Source organism: Talaromyces atroroseus (assembly GCF_001907595.1).
Source record: "Talaromyces atroroseus strain IBT 11181 chromosome Unknown scaffold_13, whole genome shotgun sequence".
Taxonomy (NCBI): Eukaryota; Fungi; Ascomycota; class Eurotiomycetes; order Eurotiales; family Trichocomaceae; genus Talaromyces; species Talaromyces atroroseus.
This window is the reverse complement of record NW_017971445.1, coordinates 305,430-331,246: the sequence shown is the minus strand read 5'-3', so window position 1 is coordinate 331,246 and position 25,817 is coordinate 305,430. Positions and strand designations below refer to the sequence as shown.

The 25,817-nt window shown below is 46.3% G+C and overlaps 7 protein-coding genes across 7 annotated transcripts, besides 2 other annotated features; 4 read left to right on the top strand and 3 right to left on the bottom strand.

The window, feature by feature from the left end:
• Positions 1–498: 498 nt before the first annotated feature.
• On the top strand, positions 499–1,294 carry UA08_08159 (hypothetical protein; the record flags this gene model as incomplete). Its single annotated transcript, XM_020263052.1, has 3 exons — positions 499–602; positions 677–913; positions 973–1,294. The coding sequence occupies 3 exons, from the start codon at positions 499–501 to the stop codon at positions 1,292–1,294; spliced, it is 663 nt and encodes a 220-aa protein (XP_020116560.1).
• Positions 1,295–1,443: 149 nt separating this feature from the next.
• Positions 1,444–3,211, bottom strand: UA08_08158 (hypothetical protein; the record flags this gene model as incomplete). Its single annotated transcript, XM_020263051.1, has 4 exons — positions 1,444–1,828; positions 1,911–2,454; positions 2,514–2,763; positions 2,912–3,211. The coding sequence occupies 4 exons, from the start codon at positions 3,209–3,211 to the stop codon at positions 1,444–1,446; spliced, it is 1,479 nt and encodes a 492-aa protein (XP_020116724.1).
• A 1,072-nt stretch (positions 3,212–4,283) lies between these two features.
• Positions 4,284–4,681: a repeat region (Identified by RepeatMasker using a combination of RepBase library and repeat library created with RepeatScout).
• Positions 4,682–6,448: 1,767 nt separating this feature from the next.
• UA08_08157 (Protein png1) lies at positions 6,449–7,889 on the top strand (the record flags this gene model as incomplete). The annotated part of the gene is made up of 3 exons (XM_020263050.1): positions 6,449–6,924; positions 7,005–7,399; positions 7,462–7,889. 3 exons carry the CDS (start codon positions 6,449–6,451, stop codon positions 7,887–7,889), a joined length of 1,299 nt encoding a protein of 432 aa, XP_020116723.1.
• Positions 7,890–8,950: 1,061 nt separating this feature from the next.
• Positions 8,951–10,311, bottom strand: UA08_08156 (putative endo-beta-1,4-glucanase B; the record flags this gene model as incomplete). The annotated part of the gene is made up of 5 exons (XM_020263049.1): positions 8,951–9,477; positions 9,535–9,632; positions 9,718–9,782; positions 9,842–9,963; positions 10,215–10,311. 5 exons carry the CDS (start codon positions 10,309–10,311, stop codon positions 8,951–8,953), a joined length of 909 nt encoding a protein of 302 aa, XP_020116728.1.
• A 951-nt stretch (positions 10,312–11,262) lies between these two features.
• On the top strand, positions 11,263–13,218 carry UA08_08155 (hypothetical protein; the record flags this gene model as incomplete). Its single annotated transcript, XM_020263048.1, has 3 exons — positions 11,263–11,434; positions 11,632–11,989; positions 12,045–13,218. The coding sequence occupies 3 exons, from the start codon at positions 11,263–11,265 to the stop codon at positions 13,216–13,218; spliced, it is 1,704 nt and encodes a 567-aa protein (XP_020116727.1).
• A 471-nt stretch (positions 13,219–13,689) lies between these two features.
• Positions 13,690–17,082, bottom strand: UA08_08154 (hypothetical protein; the record flags this gene model as incomplete). The annotated part of the gene is made up of 2 exons (XM_020263046.1): positions 13,690–14,193; positions 14,335–17,082. The coding sequence occupies 2 exons, from the start codon at positions 17,080–17,082 to the stop codon at positions 13,690–13,692; spliced, it is 3,252 nt and encodes a 1,083-aa protein (XP_020116726.1).
• Positions 14,227–14,311: a repeat region (Identified by RepeatMasker using a combination of RepBase library and repeat library created with RepeatScout).
• A 1,103-nt stretch (positions 17,083–18,185) lies between the features above and the next one.
• On the top strand, positions 18,186–25,640 carry UA08_08153 (hypothetical protein; the record flags this gene model as incomplete). The annotated part of the gene is made up of 2 exons (XM_020263045.1): positions 18,186–25,447; positions 25,514–25,640. 2 exons carry the CDS (start codon positions 18,186–18,188, stop codon positions 25,638–25,640), a joined length of 7,389 nt encoding a protein of 2,462 aa, XP_020116725.1.
• Positions 25,641–25,817: the final 177 nt, after the last annotated feature.

Here is a 25,817-nt window from a genome sequence, read left to right as displayed (position 1 = left end):
ACAGGTGTGGCAATCGGTCCTAGCAAAGGCTAGAGAGTTCGTGCGGGAGCTGGAAGAAGATGGAGGCATGGGGCCTGTCAACTGTCTTTGGATTGTAACTGGGTCGAATTGAGAGCTTTAGGAAGAGAAACAATTGAAGCAGTCGCCGCCCTACAAGGATAAGATGGTTAAGCCCCACTCGAATTGCTTAAATGGTCTCTCCTGCCATATTGGGACTAGATTGAGCAGATGGCGTGATTCTATTCGCTGTTCTTAATATAGATCACTCTTACCTTACCGTATTAGATCATGGGCGCCTCCTTTAGGAAATTTCGTTATTTTAGGATATTTTCCTCTAACATCCATAGATAAAACCATTGTGAAGAAATTTTGTCTATATTCTAAGGCACCAGAAAAGATATTACTAGATATTCATTGCAAAGATCTGTTATTCTGAACCAAATTCGAATGTTTAATAGCCATTGATCTCACGCAACAACAAACAAATTAACATCCGCTATGGCGCACAGAGAGAAAAATGCGGACTTCATCGCGCTTGCAAAGACACTTTCTGTGGAAATACCATGGTGTGATGACTATGAGAAGATGATATCCGGCATGACGTTTGTACACCTTCCTTATGGTTCTCTTTAAGCCCTTGGTCGATTGTCTACTCACAAGCTGTCATACTATAAAGATATAATTCATTCGCGCCGGAATTGGTTGAAGGCCGATTGCGTGGACGCAAGCTCGTCAAGAAATACAACGACTATCTTCCAGATGACGCGACGGACGAGTCCTTAGCAGCAGACCGTGACGTTATGCTAAAAGAGTTTATTGGGCATGTTGGTAAAGACGTCTGCATTGATCCACCTTTCCGAGTTGATTACGGGTGCAATATAATTATTGGAGATAGATTCTACGCAAACTTCAAGTGCGTTTTCTTATTCCTAAAATATAAGGAGACTGGAAGTTGACTTCTCAAAATTATAGCATGGTGATTCTGGACTGCGCAATCGTGACTATTGGCGACCGCGTGAAATTCGGTCCGAATGTGAGTGTGTTTGCTGCGACGCATCCGGTAGAGGTGCAGGAGAGACGAGATGCTCCAGACTATTCGAATGAGGTCACAATCGGGAACGATTGTTGGATTGGAGGCCATTCGGTTATCATGCCGGGTGTTACGATCGGTGATGGCGTCACAGTCGGTGCAAACTCGGTGGTGACTAGAGATATTCCAAGCTTCTCAGTGGCTGTTGGGTCGCCGGCGAGGGTGATAAAGAAGGTGAAGCCCGTTGATGACGTGCAGGCATAATAGCATTTTAGGCAAAATAACGTATAAATGAATACAATGAATACGCTGGAGCGTTGGGTTGGTTTATTACTTCAAAATGGTAAATATATCATTATCTATATCATTAATCCATTGGCCGTTGTATAATATTGTTCCCTGGACTGAACCCATTAGTATACATACACAAAGTTAGGATTCTGCTTGTCGGTCAGATCATTAAACGCCGTTGCATTAAGCGTGAATGCATCACCTGCACCCTCCTCTCGCAGAATCTCCCTTGCCTTCTCCTTGCGTCGATTTTCCCACATGAACATGTAGCGTATGGCGAAGAATAGCAGAAGCTCGATGCAATTCGAAACCAGCAGAGACCCGATTCCCAAGCGGTAGGTGGGTGCTTGGGCACTCTTGTAAAAGAAAGGACCGGCGATGTTGCCAACGCACACTCCAAACCATATCATGCCCGAGACAATCATTTTTTTCGATTGTCCACCGACGTTGGATGTGATGATGGACAGGCTTAGCACGAATGAGGCCTGGTATGATCCTGTGAGATAGCTGTAGATAATAATCAGCAATCAGAAAAAAATCATAAACAAGGAAGAAAAAAAAAAAGGGCCATATGTAAAGCCCAACTTACAAGCAGATCAATCGGCCAACATATGCGTCAGTAGGTGCAAGGAGAAAGCCAAGGCTACCAGCAATAGTTGGAAGCATGAAGAGAGCACAGACTAATGTCCGACTATTAAGTGGCAGGTAGTGGTTAGCCACTGCTCCAAGCACGATCCAAATCACCACTGTGGCGCCCTGCGGTATACCGAGAAGCGCAGTATCTAGAGTATCAAACCCGAGCCCTTGAATAACCAAGGTCGAGAAGTTGGAAATCCCACCATTGGGGATGTTGCTAACAACGCCCAGCAGGAAAAACATCCACGTTTTGTAATCAAGGTATGCCTCTTTGATTTGGTCCCATTTGATTTTGCGCTGCTCAACACCGGTCTGGTTGCGTCGCATGCGAGCGATAATCATCAATTTCTCGTCATGAGTAAAGCCCCAGAAGGTGGTCGGCGAGTTTGGAAGAAGCAGTGACAACACAATACCCCAAAATGCACAAACGGCACCGACTATAATAAACTCATAGCGCCAGGAGACAAGAGCACCCTTTATGTGGCCAATTCCGTAGCCTACAAACCGTCAATCATCAATATCTGACACGGAAACTAAAGAAAGGCTTAAGACCTACCAATAAGCCCACCACCAGCAACCCCGATACCATTCCAGAGGTAGTAGGCTGAAATGCGTGAAGGCTGCTCTTCGCGAGTGTAGTAGGTCGAGATAATAAGCATAAACGCCGGGTCTGCAATGGCTTCAAAGGCGCCTGAAAGGGCTCGAAGAGCGGAGAGAGTGGCAAAGTTCTTGGATGCGGCCTCACACATGAGAAGCACCCCCCACATAAAAATATTGAAGCTGAGGTACCAGGCTGGAGGTAGTCTCTGCATAATCAGATTAGACGGAATTGCCCATACTAGCCAACCAAAGTAGAAGATACTCGACAGCCACGAATATTCTGTTCCAACGAGATGCAGGGAGTCCTTGATTCCGAAAATTGCCGCGTAAGAAAGGGTTGTCTTGTCGACATACTTTATAGCCATAAGTCAGCATCAGTGGGACAGTAGAATGCAGTTGACCTACATAGAAGAAATAGCAAATTCCGAGCAGAGGAACAATGCGCATGTCAAGTTTACGTTTCAGCCGTTTTTCTGCATCTTTATCGATAGCCTCATCTACCGGATATCTTCTAATCGCTTCCAAATACAATTCGCTATGATCTTGGTCGATCATGACATCTTTTCGGGTTGATTCGACATTTTGCAAGTCCTCGATGCGAGCTACTTCGTCCACCTCGTCCACTTCTGGGGCATCATCATGCTTGGGATTCATGATTCCAAAGGTAGCAATAGTAGAGTCGAGTATTATGAAGAAGATATTAATTAAAATAGAGACAAAGAAGACTTATAGGCATGATTAATATGACAACCAGGCATGGGTGCCAACCCCAAGTCTGTGGGACAACATTTTTAAACTTCAGCTTCCATCGTGGGGGATGAGTAGGGAAAAATTAAATTCCACCAATCGAGTATTGACATTGCCTTTCTTCCTCATCCCCCCCACGTCTTCTATGTTCCCATTTTCGATCGTTTCTGGGGATGATGATGTCCATGCGGTGTGCGTTCAGCTATTTCGGGCCTTGGTTCCCCAGAATCTTTCCATTCCGGGACTAGTTCATCTATGTACTCCAAATTAGCAACTTTAGCCCCGCAGCCACCCCCACGTCTTCCACACAGTCACTTTGTCATGCCACTGATGATGCAAAGGAAGTGTAGGTAGAGTTGTTGATATCGATATTCTAGAGCGACCGGTGGTCTGATTGATATTCTTCCGATCACCAGTTTTTCATAGCTTGCCAACCCAAGGGCAAAGTGTACGCTGTGGTTCACGGAGAATATCAGAGGTTGTGGTATTTCGTAGACGCTTATCGGCACTGAAGAGTGATTCGTATAAAGCTATATGAATGAGCACACCAAGACCTTCGTAACTAGAGCTTTGACAGCTGATTGAACCTGTGAACGGACTACCATCTGTTAAGAGCATTGCCAAAGCTCCAGCGATTGAAAAATCCTCATGTCAATGATCAATCTCATGGTTCCACGGTAACTCTCTAAGCAGGGACAGTGTCAATGGAAAGCAAGCTTCAGTCGGAGTTGGTGCCGCCATGACGGTTCTAGCAAATGCCGATTCTTGACATGCGCGAATGTTAAGATGCTAGACGTAGATTTCAATCATCTGTTTTGAAAACTGAATTCAAGGGTCTCCAATGATGCCAACAGCCAAAGTAACGAACAAATTCTCCACTATGAAGTACAATTGTGCGTCGTAATGCTTAATGCTTTGATGCCTGAGGTAACCCTTTTTGCAATCGCAGACGCTAGTGTCTATTTGGTCTAGAGTCTAACGTATTTCCCGGGTAAACCGCGCACCTATAATTCCTATACAAAATAGACATTTTTACCCCCCCAGTAAATTCCACAAATTTATATATAAAGTAGATCTAAAAAGTTTATATATTAAATAATATATATATAAGAGCTTATTTATAAAAAGTAATAAGAATCTATCTATAGATTTGTTAAGATAATAAGAAACACGCTAGTAATTATTGTAATTTTTAATACGAAAGGGTTTATAAGATATATAGAATCTATAAAGCTATATATATAATATTATATGAATATTATTTGATATATAAACTTTTCAAGTCTAGTTTATATATAAATTTGTGGAATTTACTGGGGGGTAAAAATGTCTATTTTGTATAGGAATTATAGGTGCGCGGTTTACCCGGGAAATACGTTAGATCATCCCGCTGATGATTCAGCATTGTCTTATTGGCTGCTGGTCTGGATTTTGATGCACTAATGATTATACTTGCAGAACGCATCTCATCGTGACAACTGGCAATAAAGTGCCCCTCGGCAATCGCATATTTCGTTCGCGTCTATCGATGGATATACGCAATCGAGGACGAAAACATGCGCAGGATTAGGAGACGGTCAGATAAATGGATCGCTCACGTGGCCTCGTATCCATCCCGCTAATCCAGAAAGAAAACAATAGAAAAAAGCCGCGTCGCCTCAGGTCTTTTCCGTGCTGCGCTAAACCTAACCAGGGGCGTGTTAGTAAACATTTGTTCCGGCGCTAATCCTGATGTAGAATATGCGACATTTGTGCCAAGCCCCCCTTCTCCGCCTCGGGTTGCGCGTTTCCGCTACTGCGCGGCTTGGCAAAGGAGTTGTGCAGATTCTGCCTCACTACTACTCCGTACTCAAAAGAGTAATGAAATCATTCAACATGCCGTGATGGCAGGCGTGTTACTTGTAAGTAAACAAGTCAAGAAACTACTCTACAGTCTAGTCGGCGCAGAAATTTTCATTTCAGGGCAGCTGCTAGTTGTTCATATCTCATAGCGCTCTTCGTATCGTGAAACCGCCGGACCTACGACGCACACCACGTACCTATCTATATATACGTATTGCGCAGCTCCTAATAGTCAACTTTTTTTTTTCCCTGGCTAACTAGTTACTTGGTACTGTACTTACTCATCGGACACGTCAGGCTCGCTCGCGTTCATTTAACTTACCAGATCATTTCCAGCATACGCGGCCTTGGCCTACCAGACGCATCTGATTGGCCACGCTCTCGGGGCGGCCACTCCAGCTGACGACGCTCCCACCAGCGAGCTTGCGTGTTCTCGTCTCCTATTCTTAAACGGGGTTGCCATTCGTCCCAGTCTGCATGCACTATTTCGGTGCGTCGTCGTACTATCCTTTGAAGTCTCTGTCTGTGATTGATACTACTATGTAGTATGCAGCATTTTGTAATCTCCCCGGAACCAAATAGAGTAGTATAAGATTCCGCTCGGATCTGCCGCGGCAAAGTTGATCAGATAAACCACAGTGTTCCTGCCAGCACCAATGGCTCGCAATGTAACAGACTCCTATAGTGTTGTTGTATGTACAAAATCATACTACGTGTAGAATTCTTTGATAAATTGTCTCTGCCTCAGGTATACACTGCTACATTCAACTGTGATGATGCTGAGCATTCTCAGATCTAAATTTAGCCGGTTGCACTGGGCGGCTTGGCGGCCCGGAAGGGGAAGGCGCCGACCGTCGAGGCGTCGTAATGCCGTACAAGCAAGTGACCCATCAGAACCCACCAAACCACGTTGGGGAGTGCGTCGCTCGCTGTGTACGAGTCCCCTTCACCTCTTCTCCTCCTGGACGTGCCTGCAGTTTTATCTATCCTTCAATCCTCTCTCTGTACATCGACGCCTTCCCCTGTGCGACTGCTAATCCACAACTCTGAGACACCCGTCTTCTCTCAACAAGCCCCTAGCGCCCGAAGGCCAGAGGACAACTCGAGCTAGCCGTGCACCGCCCACCTTTGTTTTTCTCCAGCTGCCAGACGAAGAGACACCAAAGGAAAGGCAAAGAGAGGGAAGGAAGAAAGGCCAGAACTGGGATACACTGCCCTACGGTCTCCCAGTTCTCCGCCAGGACCTATTTGATAGCAACCAATACATACGCCGTTGCAATTCAGAGCAGCCGGGTCAATACAATGGCGAACAGATCATCACAGCGGTCTTCGGGTTCTACAAAAACAATGGGCAATTTCGATGCGACAGAGCTGTCGAAGGAATTCGAGAACCTGATGCGGAGCAAGAAATTCAATGATTTTCAGCAACAGTCACGTTCCAAATCGCGCACTGCGTCGCCAGCCCCTTCGGAATCCCCTCTCTCTCCAGCATCGACACAATCGCCAAAATCTTCGACAAATCGACGGCTCCCAATTATGCCTCAGCGTCCGCAAGATACCGCGTCTATCAAATTCTGCAACCTCTTACATGTCTTATCTGTGACTCCCAAAAAATACGAGAATCCAGGCTTATTAGACGAAGCTTTGACCGTCATCCCTCTTGACCGATTGTACGCGGAGGCAGACGATGAACACCAAATACACCAAGCCCGAAGTGCCAGTGTAGGAAAGAAACCACAATGGGGCTATCAGGACTTCGTGATTCAGTCACTTCTCAGGTAGAGATATTTTTTTACTAATTCGCCAAGACTGGCTCATTCCATGATCTGCTTGGGTGCTAACTGTGAGATGAATACAGGTGGTTCAAAAATTCTTTCTTTACTTGGGTCAATAATCCACAGTGTTCGAAGTGCTCCATGCCAACCATCGCTCACGGAATGGTTCCCCCCACACCGGACGAGACTGCTCGTGGCGCAACACGGGTCGAAGGTTACAAGTGCTCTGCCTGTGGGGCTTTAGAGCGATTTCCACGATATTCAGACGTCTGGCAGTTGTTGCAGACCCGGTGCGGCCGTGTTGGAGAATGGGCCAATTGCTTCACCATGCTCTGCCGAGCCTTGGGCAGCCGAGTGCGTTGGGTGTGGAACTCAGAGGACTACGTCTGGACAGAAGTATACTCTGAGCACCAACGAAGATGGGTGCATGCCGACGCTTGTGAAGGTGTTTGGGATCAACCGAGGCTATACACAGAAGGTAAGTAGACTACAGTGAATAGGGGGCATAACCTAGGATTTGCTTCTAACGCTGGTGATCAGGCTGGAATCGGAAGTTGTCATACTGCATTGCATTTTCAATTGATGGTGCCACCGATGTGACGAGGCGATACGTCCGTAATCTGATGAAACATGGCGCCCAGCGAAATCGGGTTACGGAAAATGTGCTTTTATTCGCGATCTACGAAATTCGAAGAATGCGACGTGAAAAGCTTTCTGAACAAGACCACCGACGATTGCGGAAAGAAGATGAGCGGGAAGAACGAGAAATGCGCATGTTTACAACCAGAGCACTCGCAGCAGAGATTACCTCTCTGTTCCCAGGCTCGCGACAGACTGCGCGGGACACCGATCATAAAACGCCGCTTACCCAAGATGAAGATGCTGCGCAGTGGATCAGTGGCAGGCAACAGAATGAACACGAGAACCAAGGCCCAGACTCACGGCGAGATCGTGATAATCGAAGATGATTATCATAGTTCGACGCCTATCTACCAATCACCCTCTTCTCACAACAGCAGCAGCAGCAGAAGCTACTTCCCCTATGGAAATACCGCCGTTAAACTTCAATCGACATACCATACGAGGGAATCTAAAAGGAAACGTCGATTCGATTTTCGAATCAGCACACCAACATTTGCTATATACGTTCATGCCTTACCCAACTGGCAATGTTTAAGCACTCTCTAGGCGACTAGACAGTACGCCATACACAACATATCCCTCTTTACATTTTCTTTTTCTTCTTTCTCCTCATTCTCCATGCTTGAAGCATTGGATACGGACATCCCTTCCAATGTTCGCTCTTCTACTACATCATCCGGAATCGGATATTCCACTTTGATGTCGACACGTCACGTCTATATTCTTATTTCTTCGTCCTCAGGGGAATTCATGACAAACCCAGGACCTATTTATACCATGTCATCCACGGCGTTCTTTTCTATTCTTCTTTCTTTCTTTTTTCAAATACATAAGGATGGTTAATAAATTGGTCTTGGTACTTTCTATAGCATTGGAGCTATTGTGATCACTATATCATCATCGTCATGATTTCTTTTCTTTATGTCATGGATTATAAGTCCGCTGTCGCTTTTCCTTTACCATCTACATTTTCTCATGGCGATATACACCAGGAATGGGTTCTAAGGAGCAAGAGGCGCATGTTAGTCTGGTTGGGTTTTGGCGTTTTTGTTATGATGTTATTTCAGCGGAAACAGCGCATAAAATTTCGCCAAGGTAGTTTCTACTTTTCATACACATCACAGGTAGCAGTGATTTGTTTATGATATTTCAATAAATACCTTTTATCTTGATCACTTCCAGGCTTCAACTCAACAGGACAAAGAACTTGGAAAGTATTTCTCGCGCTTATCACACCGCCGGGTATTCTGCCGGCCAAATCACATTTTCATTGGTTTGTGAAAGAGAACGCCCTGCGGATAGAGTTGATTAGTAATCAACACAGGCGCCAATACTTTCGGGGGGCCGCCGCCGGAGATCAACATCAGTTCCCAAACGATCATCCCACTCAGGCATAAGTTTCCAAAATCGGCATATAATACTCATACGCAATGCCACTGGGAGGCTCCAATGAGAAAATGTAGCTGCCCCACCACGGCCCCGCACTCCAAAACAAAGCACCCAGCCAAACATTCGAATTATCAGCCAGATAATCCAGCATACCAGTAACAGCCTCTTCACAGACAGAGTTGGCGCCCCCTGCATATTCGCCGAGAATTGCTGTCTTGTTGTTCTCGATGAGCCAGGCCGTTGCGTCTTCGACACGTTCTTGGCCAATCGTGCTGCTTACGCATGCGTCTGAGGTGCCGGAGCCGTCTGAGTCGAGGTATTGGTGCATTTCGTAGACGAGGAGGTTTGACGGGTCGGTGAGATTGCTCATGCCAGTGTTGTAGGTGGTCCATGTCCAGGCGCCCGTGTATTGGTTGCCCTCGGCGAAGATGTACTGTGTTGTTGCGCCGACGCCGCGAATGCCGTTGATGGCTGCTTGGTTGAGGGCTACGACGTCAGATTCTTCAAATCCGTAGTATTCGTTGTCTGTGGTTTGTTGAGAATTTAGTCTTTGTCCTTCAAAATGGGAATATAGTGCCTTACTCGTGTCGAAAATGACTTTGTCATTCGATGCGAACTGCGTTGCGAGTGTTGCCCAGAAAGCTTCAAAGTCGGAGGTTGAAGTAATAAGATTACCATAACTGAGAAGAGTCAGGATTAATAGCCTCTTTATTTGCATACTGGGGAGTACTTCAAGGCTCAAAGGAGGAAATAAGAGAGACCTACTACCGTCCGAAGTTGTGCGGATCAATCACGGCATATGCACCCTGGTTGGTGATATACTCAATGACCTGGTATCTCGTTAGCACAAGACCGAGTACTAGCAAGTATATATATCAGCTGCCAATACCTCGCTATAGCCATCGAAATAATCTGTATCAAGCGACCCGGTCATCTCATTCGGAATCATACGTTCCATCAGAAATGGCACTCGAAAAATGTTCAACCCAGCATCAATGAGTATCTGGATTGCTGTTGTATTGGGAAAAGTATAATCTGTGCCCTATATATTTACAATACTTGATTAGTGTGGATCTGTATTCATGTTTGAACCTGGTGAAGAGAGTCAAGTACATAGACCCCTGGTATATTCCCGCTTCCGAATTCTGCTCCAGATTCATTCGCACCAAACCCTAACGTTCGATTATTTCATGTTTTAGCCAATGATCATGCACAACAAAGCATTGAACAGGGCGTGAGGAACATTGGTGTGGTCAAAATACATTCGAAAGAAGAAGCCCGCTTCTTAACCTCCTTCGTGGGTGTACCGATCACGAAACCTGCCGTGGATAGAAAGACTGAAAAGACGACGACCCTCATGCTGGTTTCTCTTTGACGGTGACTGATATCTTAATTTCCTTACTTCGCATTTTCCTTTCAACTACCTAGGTGTGACCTGACCCCGATTCCTACTATGCTTTTATATTTATCTCGAGCAAGGCTCGTCTGTCTCCGGTATCATATCCTCCGCATTATAATCATCACGCATAGTGATCTAATTATTGACAGTCCTATAGGACTATCTTCCTGGAAGCATTCATATCATTGGTGGCTTATTCTATATGCATTGAGCATGAAACCGAAATGGCCGGGACTCCCCGAAATGGCTCGACAAGGGTAACGTACAGTATACCTAGGTACTCACCTAATTAGGTGTTTTGCATGAGGAACAGGCTTTGAATCTTGGTAGAAACATGGGTACTCGTGTAGACGAATGTTGCACCAGATAACAGCGGTCCTGGCAATATATACATGCCAGCAGATTATCCGGTTATATTATTGTGGATAAGCAATCTAAGGGCGTGGCATATTGAGAACCCGTGAAGTCACCTAGCGGAGTATCGGCTTGCTCTGAAGGTTATGATATATCAATATGTCGATCGAATAGACCAAAGATTCATATTTAGGTACTATGTAGGTACACGGCTGATGGTGACAAGTAGCTGTACACTTGCAAGGCTAATGACGGTGTCTCTAGAAGCCCAAGAAATGGAATTTCTCTTTTCAAGTCGCCAGTCTTGAGTTAAGACAATTCGTGGGATGGAATCCGGAAGAAAAGCTTCTGCAATGTGGTGATCTCAACAAGGATGGACTCCTTGGAAGTTGAGAGTTGAGAGAAAAATGCGAAGGCCGACTCCATGGTGATTGCCTAAACGAGTAGCGCCTTTCCTAGCCCCAAGCAGGCAGGACGAACGCAACCATCTAAAGCCTCAACTGTACCTATTTCTCCCTCAGACTCGTTTTTCTGGGGCCACCAATTGCAAGTCGCCCATGCCACTCACGGCCTTGAGCGGCCATCATGCCATGCAGCGCCCCCACCTTTTAAATCCCTGCACCCCGGACTGCATGAACGACCGCAAGAGCCTGCCTGAGGGGATTCTTAGAAGCCTGTCCATGCTGACCAATTCAAGAGCAATTACTGAGCCACAGTATCCGCTCCCTTGTGAGAGGAGTTATGAGTAATTCACGCGCAGGTTTTATCGTCGAAGACATGATATAAGCTGACCTCGAAGTGGCAGGTTCTTCGAGAGCCACTGAGGTCCAATCTTCGCCTGGCGTGCAAACCTTTGTCAATAACATCGTCGACCAGTACCCAATCCCAGAACAAATGAACTTGAAAAAAATCTACTCGCAATGCAGCTGACATAGGCAACAGATACAAGTACGCCGATATTACGCTCGCAAGAAAGCTCGGCAAGCTAAATCTATACAACCGCCTACGACTGAAGGACTCCGCGAATGGGTCTGAACCAGGAAATCCTATTGAAACGCATGCGAGGGTGTCAGGTTTCAATAGTGTCGTTACGTTTGAGGAGTCCGGTGGACAAGTGCACGTCCCAATACCACTTCATCACGCCGATTATTGGAGTCCAAGTAACAGCTCAAGGATTACAAGACAGATAGAAAGCAGTGCGCCTTGGCAGGTTCATCTCGAGGCGCCGTTCAAATGCTCGCTCTGCAAAAAGATCGTCACACTCAGGGGCCAGGAAGCATGGATGTAGGTAGAATATATCCTAGTGGCCACAGCACGATTTACTAAGTGTGGAAATCAGGATACATGTCTATGCAGATCTCAAGGCCTATGTATGCATTCATCCATCGTGCAAGCAGTCGTTTGAGTATTTCCACCTCTGGGCGGATCACGTTCTAACCTACCATTTCCCCGAGCTGAAACGATACTGTGTCTATTGCAACGGTGAAATCCTTAGTACTCCCGGCATTTCAACAAGAAATGCATTCGTGGAGCATCTGGTATACAATCATTGGAATACCCTTAGCGATACGGAGCGTACTGCTGCAGTGTTGAACACGGAGAGATTTGTCTTCGCGCCTTTCGACTCAGATTGTGGCATTTGTCGAAGATCAAATTGGAAGACATGGTACGACTTTGCTGCACATGTAGCTCGTCATTTGGAGGAGATATCCCTGGCAGCTCTCTCCGATATTCCATATCCACTCAATAATATCTCGGAAATGAAAACAGAGAAAATAAGAAGTCGTCATTCGAAGAAGAATCTGCAGAGCAAGCCAAAAGAGAAGGACGAGCCTACAAAGTCGATGCGAGCCGAGAAACAAGTAATATCTCTCGAAGAGAGAGCCGAGAGCGATGAAAGTGACCAGGAAGATCCCGACTATGTTAAGATAGGTTTGGAACCACCCGATACACTGTCGCCATCCATCAAAAAACCGCATCGAGACAGTTTACGGCTTCGGAAGGTACGTGACAACAGCATCACCAAGGCCAAGGAAAGCATCGGAGAGCAAAGCGAGTCCCTCGAAGTACCTGGCCATGGGAAGCTCACTATAACTGGCTCAAGCGAAGCTCACGTCAAATTTAAAAGCAAGGACCGGCGCCACATCTATCAAAGAAGTGGTAAATCACCGTCCAAGTCCAACACGATAAATTTGAGACAGCAACTATCCCCACAATATTCCAACGAGGATGTTCAACAGACACACGCCATTGATCTGCCCAACTCTCATTACTATCCATATCATTTCCAGCATGGGCAACAAAACCTAGGTGTCCAGGGCTACGAAAACTACAGGTACGCTGGGGCTGTCGTGCCTCAGAACTATTATATGAACAACTACTATCCCTATGTCCAAGGAGTATACGATCAAAAATCTGGCTATCATAGCCCTATGAATGGAGAACATGCGTTTTCAGGACAGATACATCAGTGCGAATGCCCTACCTGTGCAATGAGTGAAGATTATGCTTGATTACGCAGAGCATGTTTTCGCTGTGGCTTTGCCCTAGATGTTTGAATTATAAAGCGTTAGTTGCATTGACTTCTTCAGTACTTGTTCCATTCTTGTTCCATCTCATTCGTGTACTTAATCACTGTAATAATTCAATGATGATTAGCTTAGACTGAAATCCAACCCCATTAGACAGATTTGTGTGACCCATGTGAGAATAACTAGATTCGGGATATTTGTCTTAGAAAACGCCCCTTGGTGGCAGTATTGGCAGTATGATATTGTTAGTGAAGCAACGTATGAATGAAGTAGATTCTCTGCATATTGTGGAATAAGATACATGTACGGGATATATAAAATAATTAGATGCTAATATGATAAAATACATGCGAAGTAGATATCCGTCCAAATCAGAGAGCGGATTCGGTCGAAGAAAGTAAAGACGTATTACTTTGTTTCCATTGACGGTATTTTCCGTCTCGATTCATCAGCTCACTCTCTGGAGGAAGATTTTCTGAATGCATTGAAAATATGCTTGTTGTTCGGAGCCCTTTCTTCTTTTTCTTTCTCTTTCTGATTGGATTTAGTACGCGTGCACTCCTTCGTCAAGATGTCACCATCTCTATCGCTGGAAACTCTCCGTAAAGCTCCTCCACGTTGTTTTAATGAAAAATTTTCATTATTTTCAACCCATTTCATAAATGGGGTGCTATCGTCAAGATAATTGGAATTTTCCGCGGGCCCCGGAATCGCTGTGTTGAAGATTGCTTGGACGGATTGTTGGTTTTCTCGTCGGATTCTTGATATGAGATTGGCGCGTAAATCGTCATCATAATCATAATCATAATCGTCGTCGTCTTCTTCTTCTTCGGGTGAGCCAATTCCAAGTTCTATGCTGGCTGTCTCATGATGCTCGCTATCGGCAGAGTCTTCATCGATTTCACTTTCGGACATGTCGTCATCATCGACGGTGGTGGCTTGGGATTCCTCGATGATCTGGCTTCGATTTTCGACTAGACTTTCGTTCCTCTCAGCAGGAGGAGGAGGAGGAGGAGGAGGAGAAGAAGAAGAAGAAGAAGAAGAAGATGATGAAGAAGATGATGATGATGATGATGGTGTTGGAGCCACTAGATTGACCTGGGTACCACTATCAATCATGCATGGGCGGTTAGTGGTAGGAACAGCCGGTGTGTTTAAGCTGAAGCCGAGGTCTGCTTGGGTTGATTTATCGGCAATTGGAATGACATCAAAAGTAGAAGAGTGAGGGATTTGGGTTCCCAATGTGGCTTTATTCCCTAGGTCTACCGCGAACGATGGTGATTGATGGGTGACAGAAGAATCCATCAAGTTATCTATGATGGTTTGTGTCCCCCAGTCAGCAGGAACAGAGTCATCACGCTTAGAGGCGACTATATCGAGCGTTCGAGGTGTGAGGCTGCGCTGTTTGAAAGATGGCTGAGTGAATGTATTGCAGAAGTACTCCTCGTAGTTATCCCAGTGTTTCTTAGCATAAATGCGCGCCTGAACGTAATTCCTGTAATCCAGCAAATGTCTCATGACGAATTCATCCCACAAAAAGCATCTCCGTAATATCCCACGACTGCGCAATGATTGCAACCTGCGGCACATGTTGACAAAATGATCGAAATCGCCCGCATATTTAGCATACGACTTTTTAAACATCTCGAAGATTTTCAAGGGGCCGTCCGGGGTAAGAGAAAATATATGCTTGTGTCTGTCTTCATGGACATTTTCGGGCTCGGGGTAAATCGTAAGTTGTATACTAGAAGTGTTGATGTTCGCATTGGCGACATTCCTAGGCCTTTTCGAAGGGCTTGTGTCGATTGATTGGACATCCTCAGCCTTTCTTTTAAGCTTGCCTCCAACATCAGCAGTCATGGGAGTTTTTGAACTGCTACCTGTCCGTTCCCTGACTGGCTGATCATCACGTATGTAGACCTGTGTATGTAGGTCTGTTGAAATAAGCGAGCTTTCTGGAACGAATTCTAGTAGCCGCTGACTATCTTGATGAGACGGAAGGCTACAGTCGTGTAGGTCACTATTTGTACGCTGCGAATCCGCAACAAGAGACTTCTGATTATAGTCCATTCCATGTTCCTGAGCTGATGTGTTGCCTGTGCTATTGACGGAATTGGCAATCACTTGCGAGGATGATTTATCGCCCCCAGGGGAGCTCCGCTGGGCTATAAAGGTTGGTGGAAGGTTGCATACTTTCGCTGCATTTTCGCTAGTTGTGCGCTTCAAAACAGCGGGTAGAGTGTCGAGTATTTGCACTCTGTCAAGGGGAGCCGAGCTTGTATTTGATGAGACTGGAGCTACGGATTCTGAACTCCGTACTTGGTTCGCAATGCTTTGGGAGCTTGTTAATAATGCTTGAGGAATGGAGGTCTCCATGTCAGATTCGTCACTGGATTCGGCAGCTTCGCTTTCTGGTCTTGCGTCATTTGATGGAGGATCAGCGATAGAATCAGAAGCAGAAGACAGAGTCGAGGCCTGGCCCTGGTCGCCTTTAGGCTCGTTCGTTTCTTGCATAGGGTCACTTGGATGGATGGTAGGAGATGGTGGAGACGTAGGTAGGGATATATGAGACTTTTCTTGTTTGGCAATGCCATCGACAGCATCGGTGGTCTTGTTAGCAGTCTGTTTCGGAGACTGGGCTGGCTTTGGGATACTTTGCTGTCTGATCGGACTATCGGAGGGTGCCCGAGGTCGCTGTATGTGTCTAGTAGGACTTATAGACCAATCCGAAGTTTCTGAACCCGAGTCACTGTCATTTTCTGAAAGATGTCCTATTCCCGAAGAAGATGGCACGCCCTCTTCCTCTCCCTCTTTTTCTGGAGATGAATCAACTTTTTTACTCGACATATTTTTCCTTTTCTCACGAAACAGTCTAATCATCTTTGCATTCCATTCCTGAAGTAAGGTCGTTGGTACATGGCCCTGTGGAGTAGGTTCACCAACATCTGCAGGAATCCAGCAGTCATGTCGATCAAGAAGTTCTTCTTGGTCCTTCGGAATAGCCACATCTCTCCGACCAAGCTTGGCTATATTATTCCATATATTTCGGTCAGAGTTGGTTTTCGTTTCAGTTATCTCCGCCGATCGAGAGTTTTCAACATTGACATCGGTCCTAGCGTTGTCAGTTGAACTCGCGGTCGTCTCTACTATAGGGGAAGTGCTAAGTCTAGGTGACGTGCGAGCTTTTTGAAAGCTCGTGACTTCTCCTTGTGACGGTGAATTTAACTGATCCGGCTGCTGGCTTAAAAGTGTGTTCGGGTTTTCAACAGCGTCTATCAGCAGTCGTGGCGAGGTCGCTGTGGGTGCTTGTCCCCGCGAAGATAATTCAACATCTTCTGATTCGCCTGGCCTCACAATAGCCTGACTTTGTCCGTCGGTATTTCCTCGGGATGTGCTCATGTCTGGGACAGAGGACCCGTTTGCATCTCCATCAGAGGAATGAAGTGTTACTTGCTGCGGCTGGTCTTTGGGCGAAACAATCTGTGGGCGCCTAATCTTAAGAAGCTGTAAGAGAGAACTTCTATTAGTCGCAGGAGGCTCGGGAATAGCTGAAACAGAGATCACGCGTCGTGGATTCACAGGGTAGAGCTGAGATGCCAATACTTCCTGCGACTCGAGGACGGGAGCGGCTTTTCCTTCTGTGTTGGTGCGTTGGGATTGTGTAGAATCACGCGAAGACGGACTTGCTAAAGACGGCGGGCGAGGGGACAGCTGGGTTGCTTGTGGCTGCTGTGTGTCAACATCATCTTGGGATGTCTTCGATCCATAACCGTTTCCATCAGTGGCGTGAAGTAATGTCCTAGCAGATGTGAAACGAGCCACACTTTTCACGTTTGTCCCAAGCATAATGGCCAATTTATTTGGCGGTATCGATAATTATATCTGCTCAGTTTTCCAAAGTGCCAACTCCATGGGACATTTTTTGCATTATGTGGGATCTTGCGGACACGCGGTCTCTCGATATTAATAAGGCCGTTACTATTCGTATCGCGATTACAGAACTAAGCACTCATGTAGCCCCTTCACAGCGCACCGAGTTCGGCCGTAGCTTGCTCTCTGTAAAGGTATTCGAAAAGCTCGCATTCATTCGTGTTCGATAGTTTATGCTGAGAATCACAGTAGGAAATAGTATTAAATCCAGGTTTTCAGCAAGTGTGATGGGGAGCTGAGGTCGAATGTGAAATATGCTTCAGGAAGCAGCAATAATTTCGCGGTAGGAAATTGAGGACTTGGCAAATAAGGCGTTCAATCAGCGAAATAAAGACTCAAGCAGTCGCAAAAGTCAAAGCTATTCTAAGGTCAAAGAATTTCTGAGTGAAATGGCATCGAAAAAGTTGAAGCATCTAACGGCCTTCTCACAGCGCATTCTCTCGCGTGCTTGTGGATTTATGAACGCACGCTTTAGCATATAAATTGCGCAACGGAAATCGACGCGGTAAGTAAGCAGGAAAAAGCAATGTGTTTGAGCATCGATCTTCTCAGCACATTGACAAGCAGCGCAAGCACCGTAAAGAAGTCGCCGTCGCCCCCCGCGTTTCTCTTCTTGTCTTGAGACTTGACGCGCCTTTGACGCGCTAAGCCCATTATGGAGATATTAGCTTTCAGCCACACCATCGCGTGTCTGACGGCGAGACAAGCCACAAACATGCGCCACCCCACGTCATCCCATTGTGCAGTTGGGCCAGGCCTTCCGCTTCATGCATGAATCCGCATCTCATCTTGATTCTTGGTGCCTATCGCTTGATACCTAACATTCATATGTCTCGGCTCTAACAGTGTCTACGGCTTGAAAAAAAAAAAAAAAAAAAAAAAAAAAAAAAAGAAAAAGGGAAGGTTAGAAGTGGCCATTCCTGCATTCTTCCGCAAAACGCATGCCGGAAAAGAAACAAACAGGATGACCGGTCTAGCTGCCGGCCCGCTTCAGAAGCTTCGCTAAAAGGTCGTCCAGAATGGCTTCACAGAAAGTTGGAGAACCCCCAAGCCCGTCCGCATCCTCCATATTCCTGCCCCTAGGTAGACGCGGTTCTCGCAGTTCTCTGTCGACTCAAGCCGAGCGGGAGACGTTAACGGAGGCCCTGGACCAAATTCATTCCGCCGCTTATCAATCCGAGTCCTTGACGGTTTTCAACGAGTTCACAAATCCTCCAACCCCATTATCAGTCGTTGAAACCAACAACGTATCCAGTGATTCACAGGGCGGACTCACTGGGCTATATAGTCGGTTACGTGCATCAGTTGGTGGAGTTAAAGATGGTGGAAGTTCCGGAAGACGAGTTGAAGGGGCCATTTCCGATACGGCCAACAAACAAACAAGGGGGGAACATAATGCTACCGCCACGAATGATGCTCAAGCTTCTAATTCCTGCTCATCTCATGCCTCCAGAACGCACGCCCCTTCTGTCGGGGCTTTATCTCCAGCTGCAGAGTCTTTTAATACAGCACAGGCTTTAAAAAACAGCAATATTACCTCGAAACCAAACAGTATATCCTCCTCCAAGACATCCCTATCATCAACGCCAGTACCACCACCTGCTAGAATGGCAGACACCGCAATTAGTGAAGTCAATGTCAGTGTCGGCCCCGACAGTCTCCAGAATCTGGGATCCGGCAGTGGGAATCGGTCACTTAGCATCGATCCCGCTGCCACAGACAAAACTGACTCTATACGGTCTCCTGGGAATGAAAATATGAATGGATTCCCCAGTCAGCAGACTCACTCCCCAGTTCTCAGTGGAAAATCGCACAATTCTCATCGAGACGGTTCATTTTCCTTGGAGTCATACCCTAATTCAAGGTCCGCAAATGGTCTGTTGGAAACCGATAAGCCTGGGAAATTTAATTTGGCGACCAAAGATCGACGAGAGCTTGCCGAAATAGACACATCTTTCGGTGCTGGATCGCGAAGTATAAGGCCAGCTGAGAGCAGCGATGGAGTTATAGACACAACACATGGAAACACACTTACAGCTTCCTCGAGCTCTATTACTGCCGATGAATCCACCGCTCCAGCTTCTGCGGGTAACAGTATGGTACGAGAGTCAGATGAGAACTTGTCTCTACTCGATCGGCATTCGTCGGCTACTCAGTCTTCTCCTGCTTCTCTTGGAGACCGCGATACGAAGCCTTCAGATATTTCAGCTCCGTTACAAGATAGACCTCGCGAAAATCTTGCCAATAAAGTCAACACCAGTCGTTTGCCAGGTTATGTGATGTCCAGAGTCTCATCTAGCGAAACTACCACAACTCATTCAACTATACACGGTCACTCCTCAACCCACCTCTATCGTCATCAAGCGGCCAGCAAGAGGGTTGTCTCTCAAAACAGCGCTGTTACTCAATTGAAAAGCAAGTTATTGAGTAAAGAGTTTTGGATGCGAGACGAGAATGCCAAGGACTGTTTCTTATGCGGTGAACCTTTCACCACGTTCCGTCGAAAGCATCATTGCCGAACATGTGGACAGATCTTTGATTCAAAGTGTACATCGCTAATTCCGGGAGCCTTTTTCGGTCAGAACAGCTCTGTCAGACTCTGCAAGCCTTGCGAAGATATGGTCAATTCGCGGGAATATGATTCGTCGGACTTATCAGACATTGAGCAAAGTCCTATAACTACAAACCCTGGGAACTTCGATTTCTCAACAACTAATGGGTCTATCCCTGTAGGTTCAGTGGAAGAGGATGATGATACATCTTCGGTCGTTTCTCAGTCTATTGAGCATGTATTGAAGACACCAACTATGGCAATTCCAGCAACAAGACGCGTCAATGAAAACGGCAACCGTCGGTCTGCTGTTTTGGAAATTGGAACTGAACGACCATTGACTCGTCCGACGTCATCTAGGTCCCTCAGATCTTCGGCAGGTTTGAGGAATCACCCAATGGTTCACAAAAGACATCACTCGCGACAACAACATTTGCGGGGTTTCAAACCCTTTCATGATGATCGTGCACCTTTTCAACAACGTCGCCATTTAGAAGACATCAGCCAAAAAGAACGACTCCCAGCCTTTCATCATGATAATATTATCGACCCGGATCTAGCCCAATACTTGTCGGATGATGCTTCTAGCGGTGACGAGCAAAATTTGCTTTCTGTTGTGTCTGATAATCACATGACTAAAGTAGGTGCTGAACATGAAAAAGCAACTTTCGGAGGTCTTCTTGCGGCTGTAAAAAAGGGTCGCTCCCGTTTCGGCGAGCGCAGTGTTGCAAACAGCTCAATCCTCATACGTGATGCAGACGATGCGAGTGTCAGTAGCTCCAAAGCTATGAATTTGCCTCGCAGCTCTCGAAGGCGTAACCTTAGCGTTGCCAGCAGCATTCATCAACGTCCATCGCCTCGAATTTCTAAAGACAACCCTCTGTTACTACATGATCACCACACGATTAATAGTCCTCAATTAGCCACTCCGGCATCACAGAGTGGCTTTAAGATGACGAGAAGTTCATCCATGAGAGGGTCCAGTGCTCCAGCCATTGAATTAAATCGACTCAGCTTAGAGCATGTCCGAAAATTGCTTCGGCAACTTCTAGCAGATTACTCGATTCCGCATGCCAGCAGCTGGGAAACGGCTCTATTGCCAATCTTACTCAAAGCGACGGATGATGTTGACCCTGATGTGCAACGTGGCGATGATATGGACATTCGACACTACGTGAAGCTTAAAAAGATACCTGGTGGACGTCCTGGAGACACGTCATATGTTTCGGGCCTAGTTTTCACCAAAAATTTAGCTTTAAAAAGCATGCCCCGAAGCATTTCTCAGCCGAGGATCCTCATTATCACATTTGCAATTGAGTATGCTCGGCACCAACAGCACTTCATGAGTTTGGAACCCGTAATCCGTCAAGAACGAGAGTTTCTTGAGAATCTTGTCAGCAGAATTGCGGCATTACAACCAAACCTGCTTCTCGTTGAGAAAAGCATATCTGGTTTGGCACTTGAGCTTCTTGAAAAGGCAAATATTGCTACGGCATATAACGTAAAGCCCTCTGTGCTGGAAGCCGTTTCAAGGTGCACACAAACGAGGATTATAACTTCCATGGATAAACTGGTTACGATACCAGCCCACACGGGATATTGTGACAGTTTTGATCTAAAGACGTACGTTTACGGTGGCCGGAGAAAAACATATATGTACATCTCTGGCTGCTCGAAAGAACTCGGCTGCACGATAGTGTTACGTGGTGCGAACGACGATGTCTTAGCAAAAGTGAAACGCATTACCGAATTTTTGATTTACGTCGTTTATAATCTCAAACTGGAGACGTGTCTAATGCGAGACGAGTTTGCAAAATTACCTACGATTGAAGATTTTAGCAAGGGTACCACACCGATTGGGGAGAAGTCTGAGACTACAACTAAAAACCCAGCGACAGCTGAATCTGCTAATGCCCATGTGAATTCGTCTCAATCCGATGCCAAAGAAGAGAACTTGCGGCAGACATCTATAGCGGCTGTAACAGTGGAAGTGCCCGATGATGCACCGATGCCCACTTACTACGAGGATATGGTCGAAAAGCATCAGACCAAATTGTTGTCCGCCTCACCATGTGTAAAATTTGAGCCTCCTTATCCCCTGATGCGCGCACGCGAGCTAGAGCGCCGAGTATCTTACCTAGCGCGCTTGCGTGACAGGGATCCGGTGGAGCAGAGTCTAGACGAAAAGAACAAGTCTCAAAGGTTCATGTTGATTACCCCCGAGCTTGTACACCAAAATCCGGATAATGCATCCGCGAAGGTGAAAGAAGTCCTGCGAGCAGTCCATGATGCTGAGTTGGATAGAGCTACGCACAATTTTCAGACACAGAAGCGACAATGGGAAGCTTATCTCTCGGGCAATCAGAACCTCTTCGATCCGTATGCACATCAGAACATCGTGGTGCTGTACAGTCTTGTGTGCACCACGACTTCTATACCTTGCTCGGGCCCGGATGTCTTCGCATTGGACTTCTATAATGAGCATGAAAGTGACAACCACGCCTTCGAGCCTGACTGTACTTTGGGACAATATGTGGAAGATTTGTGCTTGGAAGCAGATTCCGTCTGTACCGCTAATGGGTGCGAGAATCGCATGTTTGAACACCATCGGCAATATGTTCATGGAGAGGCGCAGATAAGCATATTTGTCCAGCCCTATCCCTGCAAAGTACGTGGGTTGCAAGATACAATTCTTATGTGGAGTTGCTGTAAAATATGTGGGAATGAGACACAGGTAATCCCCATGTCTGTCAATACTTGGAGGTATTCCTTTGCGAAATACCTCGAGCTTTCATTTTGGAGCAGGGATCTCCGCGCGAGAGCCGGAGTCTGCCAGCATGACATTCACCGGGATTACTTGCGATATTTTGGGTTTAAGGATATGGCCTTGCGAATTCACTATGATCCCATAACGCTCCTGGAAATCATCGTACCTCGTACACGCGTTACGTGGAAAGTTGATAACGACCTGCGGCTGCGAAATGAAGTTTACAACAAGTTTGAACATCGTATCTCTAAGTTTATGATGTCCGTGAAGAGTCGGCTCAAGAGCATACATGTGGAGAGTGTCATTCCTGAGAAAGTCGAGGATTGCCGCAAGGAGATCGAGGCACTTGTGAAAAAAGCAAACGAGGATCACAACTGTTTGATAAAGCACTTACAGGAGAAATATATGAATTCTCGATACTGGGAGGTCATCCCACTAAACGAGGTCCTCCGTGCCGTCCAAGAGAAAGTTGTTGAATGGGACACGGCTTTTGCTGAGTTCGAGAAAGACTTTTTTCCGTCAGAGAAAGATATCAGACGCTTGGCTTCATTACAACTTAAGAAAATCTTTCTCGACAAGGATGCGTCGGCCACATCTCTTACATCTTCTGAAGATATCCCAACCAACTCAACTGAGCAAGACACTCCAGAGCTGGACGGAGAATATGCGAAACAATCCTCTGTGCGACGCATGACTTTGTCGCCAGAAAAGGCGCAAGACGTACTGGTATCCGTTGTCGAAGAACATTCCGGCAAAACTGAAGCGCACGAAAAATTAGACGAACCCAAGAGTCCCAGTCTAATGAGGAGGTCGACTATACCTAGTACGGATGTAGCCGACCATGAAGACGTGGAAGAGCATCTAGATCTTGTAGATGCAGCGAGTCCACCCAAAAATCTTCAACTTGAGCGACAAAATTCTGCGGATATGTCTCTTAGTTCACGAACTGCGACACCATCTCCAGAATTATTTACTCGGGCTGAATCGGGTCAGAGAAGAGATAACGGTCTTACAGAAGCCACAACTAGCCCCAAACAAATACCAGCCCCTTCTGGCATTCCTCGACCTGTCGAGCAGAGTGCCAGACGCAGTGGCAAAGCAAAATCTCCGCCCATGTTCCGAGCATATTCACAGCCAGTCAATACACCCCGAGAGAAAGGCACAAGAACTACGGTCAAGTCGAATTCTGGTAGTTCGACCAAGGTCACGAGTCCTCTGCCGAGTCCTTCGGGTTTCGAAAGGCCAAAGGGAGAGAAAAGGCTCACAGATCGTATTGTTTTGGGTACATTGAAAAACGGGCATTCACTAATTCCTCGCTCAATTCCACCTAAAAACAGGAACCCTCGCGTGTCAAGTTTAGCCAGACATTTTGAGCAGCTAAGCAGGGAATTCGAAAAAGAAAGGCAACGCGAGAGATTGCAAAGAGCAGCCAAAAGCAAACATTCACGTGCTTATCCCATCATATCTTCTAAAGCAACAGTGGAGGTCTATAAAAACGTACGAGAAGCGGTTGAGGAGCGAGAACCATCTGGTGAAGGTGAAGGTGAAGAACTCTTCTCTAACACAGAGCCGCCATTACCAGAAGGAAAGCCTAGTGATAAGACAAGTGAGGGACTGTCCGAAATCAAGGCTGATACAGCAAAAGAAGTCGCCCCTGAAAAATTAGAATCGGTTACCAAAGAGAGTGAACAAAGTGTTATGGTCGATAATACATCCGAGGTGGAGGAAGCTCAAAGCGATGAAGACCAAAGTTTGACACTACCAGATTCCCCAGATGAATCGATCAAGCTTGAAGAGATGGACTTGAAGGAACTCCCAAAGCATGAGCGCAACACACTGGTCAAGATGCTAGCGAATTTCTGGGCTGAGCGATCTGCCAGCGGATGGCAGGCACTTGATTATCCGTTGAAAGTGTCCGATCATGTCTTCGCCGATTGCGATATCATTGTTCGCGAGGACGAGCCGAGCTCATTGATCGCATTTGCTCTAGATTCTCTAGACTACAAAAACAAGCTAGCGAGTATTCAGGATCACTACGACAAGGAAGAACATTCCCACGACGATGCAGCCACAGAATTAGAAGCGCGTGACCAGGTACGAGTCGAAAGTGCGCTTCTTCGGCCCACAGGAACGCACCTCAAATATCAATTCCAGGAGGGCCAGGCCAAGATGCTCTGCAAAGTCTTCTACGCCGAGCAATTTGATGCACTGCGCAGGAAATGCGGAGTTGCAGATCGCATAGTCGAGTCTCTCTCTCGGTGCGCCAAGTGGGATTCCAAAGGCGGAAAGACGAAGTCGCTGTTCCTCAAAACGCTCGATGACCGATTCGTTTTGAAGTCGTTGTCTCATATCGAGACGCAAGCTTTCCTAAAGTTCGCACCGGCCTACTTCCAAATCATGTCGGAGGCGTTGTTTCACGAGCTTCCATCAGCCATTGCCAAGATGTTTGGCTTCTATCAAGTCATTATCAAGAATCCAGTTACAGGCGTTGAGTTCAACTGGTTTCTGCTTTTGATGGAGAATCTGTTCTACGATCGAGTGCCAACACGCATCTTCGATCTCAAGGGTTCAATGCGGAATCGCAAAGTGCAGAGCACAGGGGAGCGTGATGAGGTTCTTCTTGATGAAAACATGGTCGACTTCATTTACGAGACACCACTATTCACTCGAGAGCATTCCAAGAAACTACTCAGCCAAAGTGTGTGGAACGATACCTTATTCTTAGGTCGTCAAAACGTCATGGACTACTCCTTGATGATTGCAATCGACGAGCCCCGTCGGGAGCTCGTCGTTGGTATCATCGACTGCATAAGGACGTACACATGGGACAAGAAGCTTGAATCGTGGATCAAGGATCGTGGCTTTGGAGGTGGAGGTAAAAACAGACCAACGGTAACTAGTCCGAAGGAGTACAAGAGTCGGTTTAGAGAAGCAATGGCTAGATATGTTCTCCAAGCGCCGAAGTAAGTCAAGTCACTGCTAATTGTTTCCTTCATTATCACTTCTTAGCAAAGCTAATGTCAAAACAGCTGCTGGCACGAATTCCACCTCACGTATATGGACAACAATCGTCGCATCGAAAACCATCTTTCCCACATGAACACGCCTCTGGATATAGAAAACAGCGATTTGACTGTGGTAACGAACAGCGAATAGATTCTTCTATCTTGACTTTCCTTTGTTTTGCGTTTCTTGATTTTATGTACTTTGATAAGATAGTATTTATACGTACACGATACCCCATCCTCATGCTATGAGATGAATGATTTATGCATATTAACGAAACCAATACCTTTCTTTTTCCCCCTCTCTCTTTTCTTCCTTACATTGTAT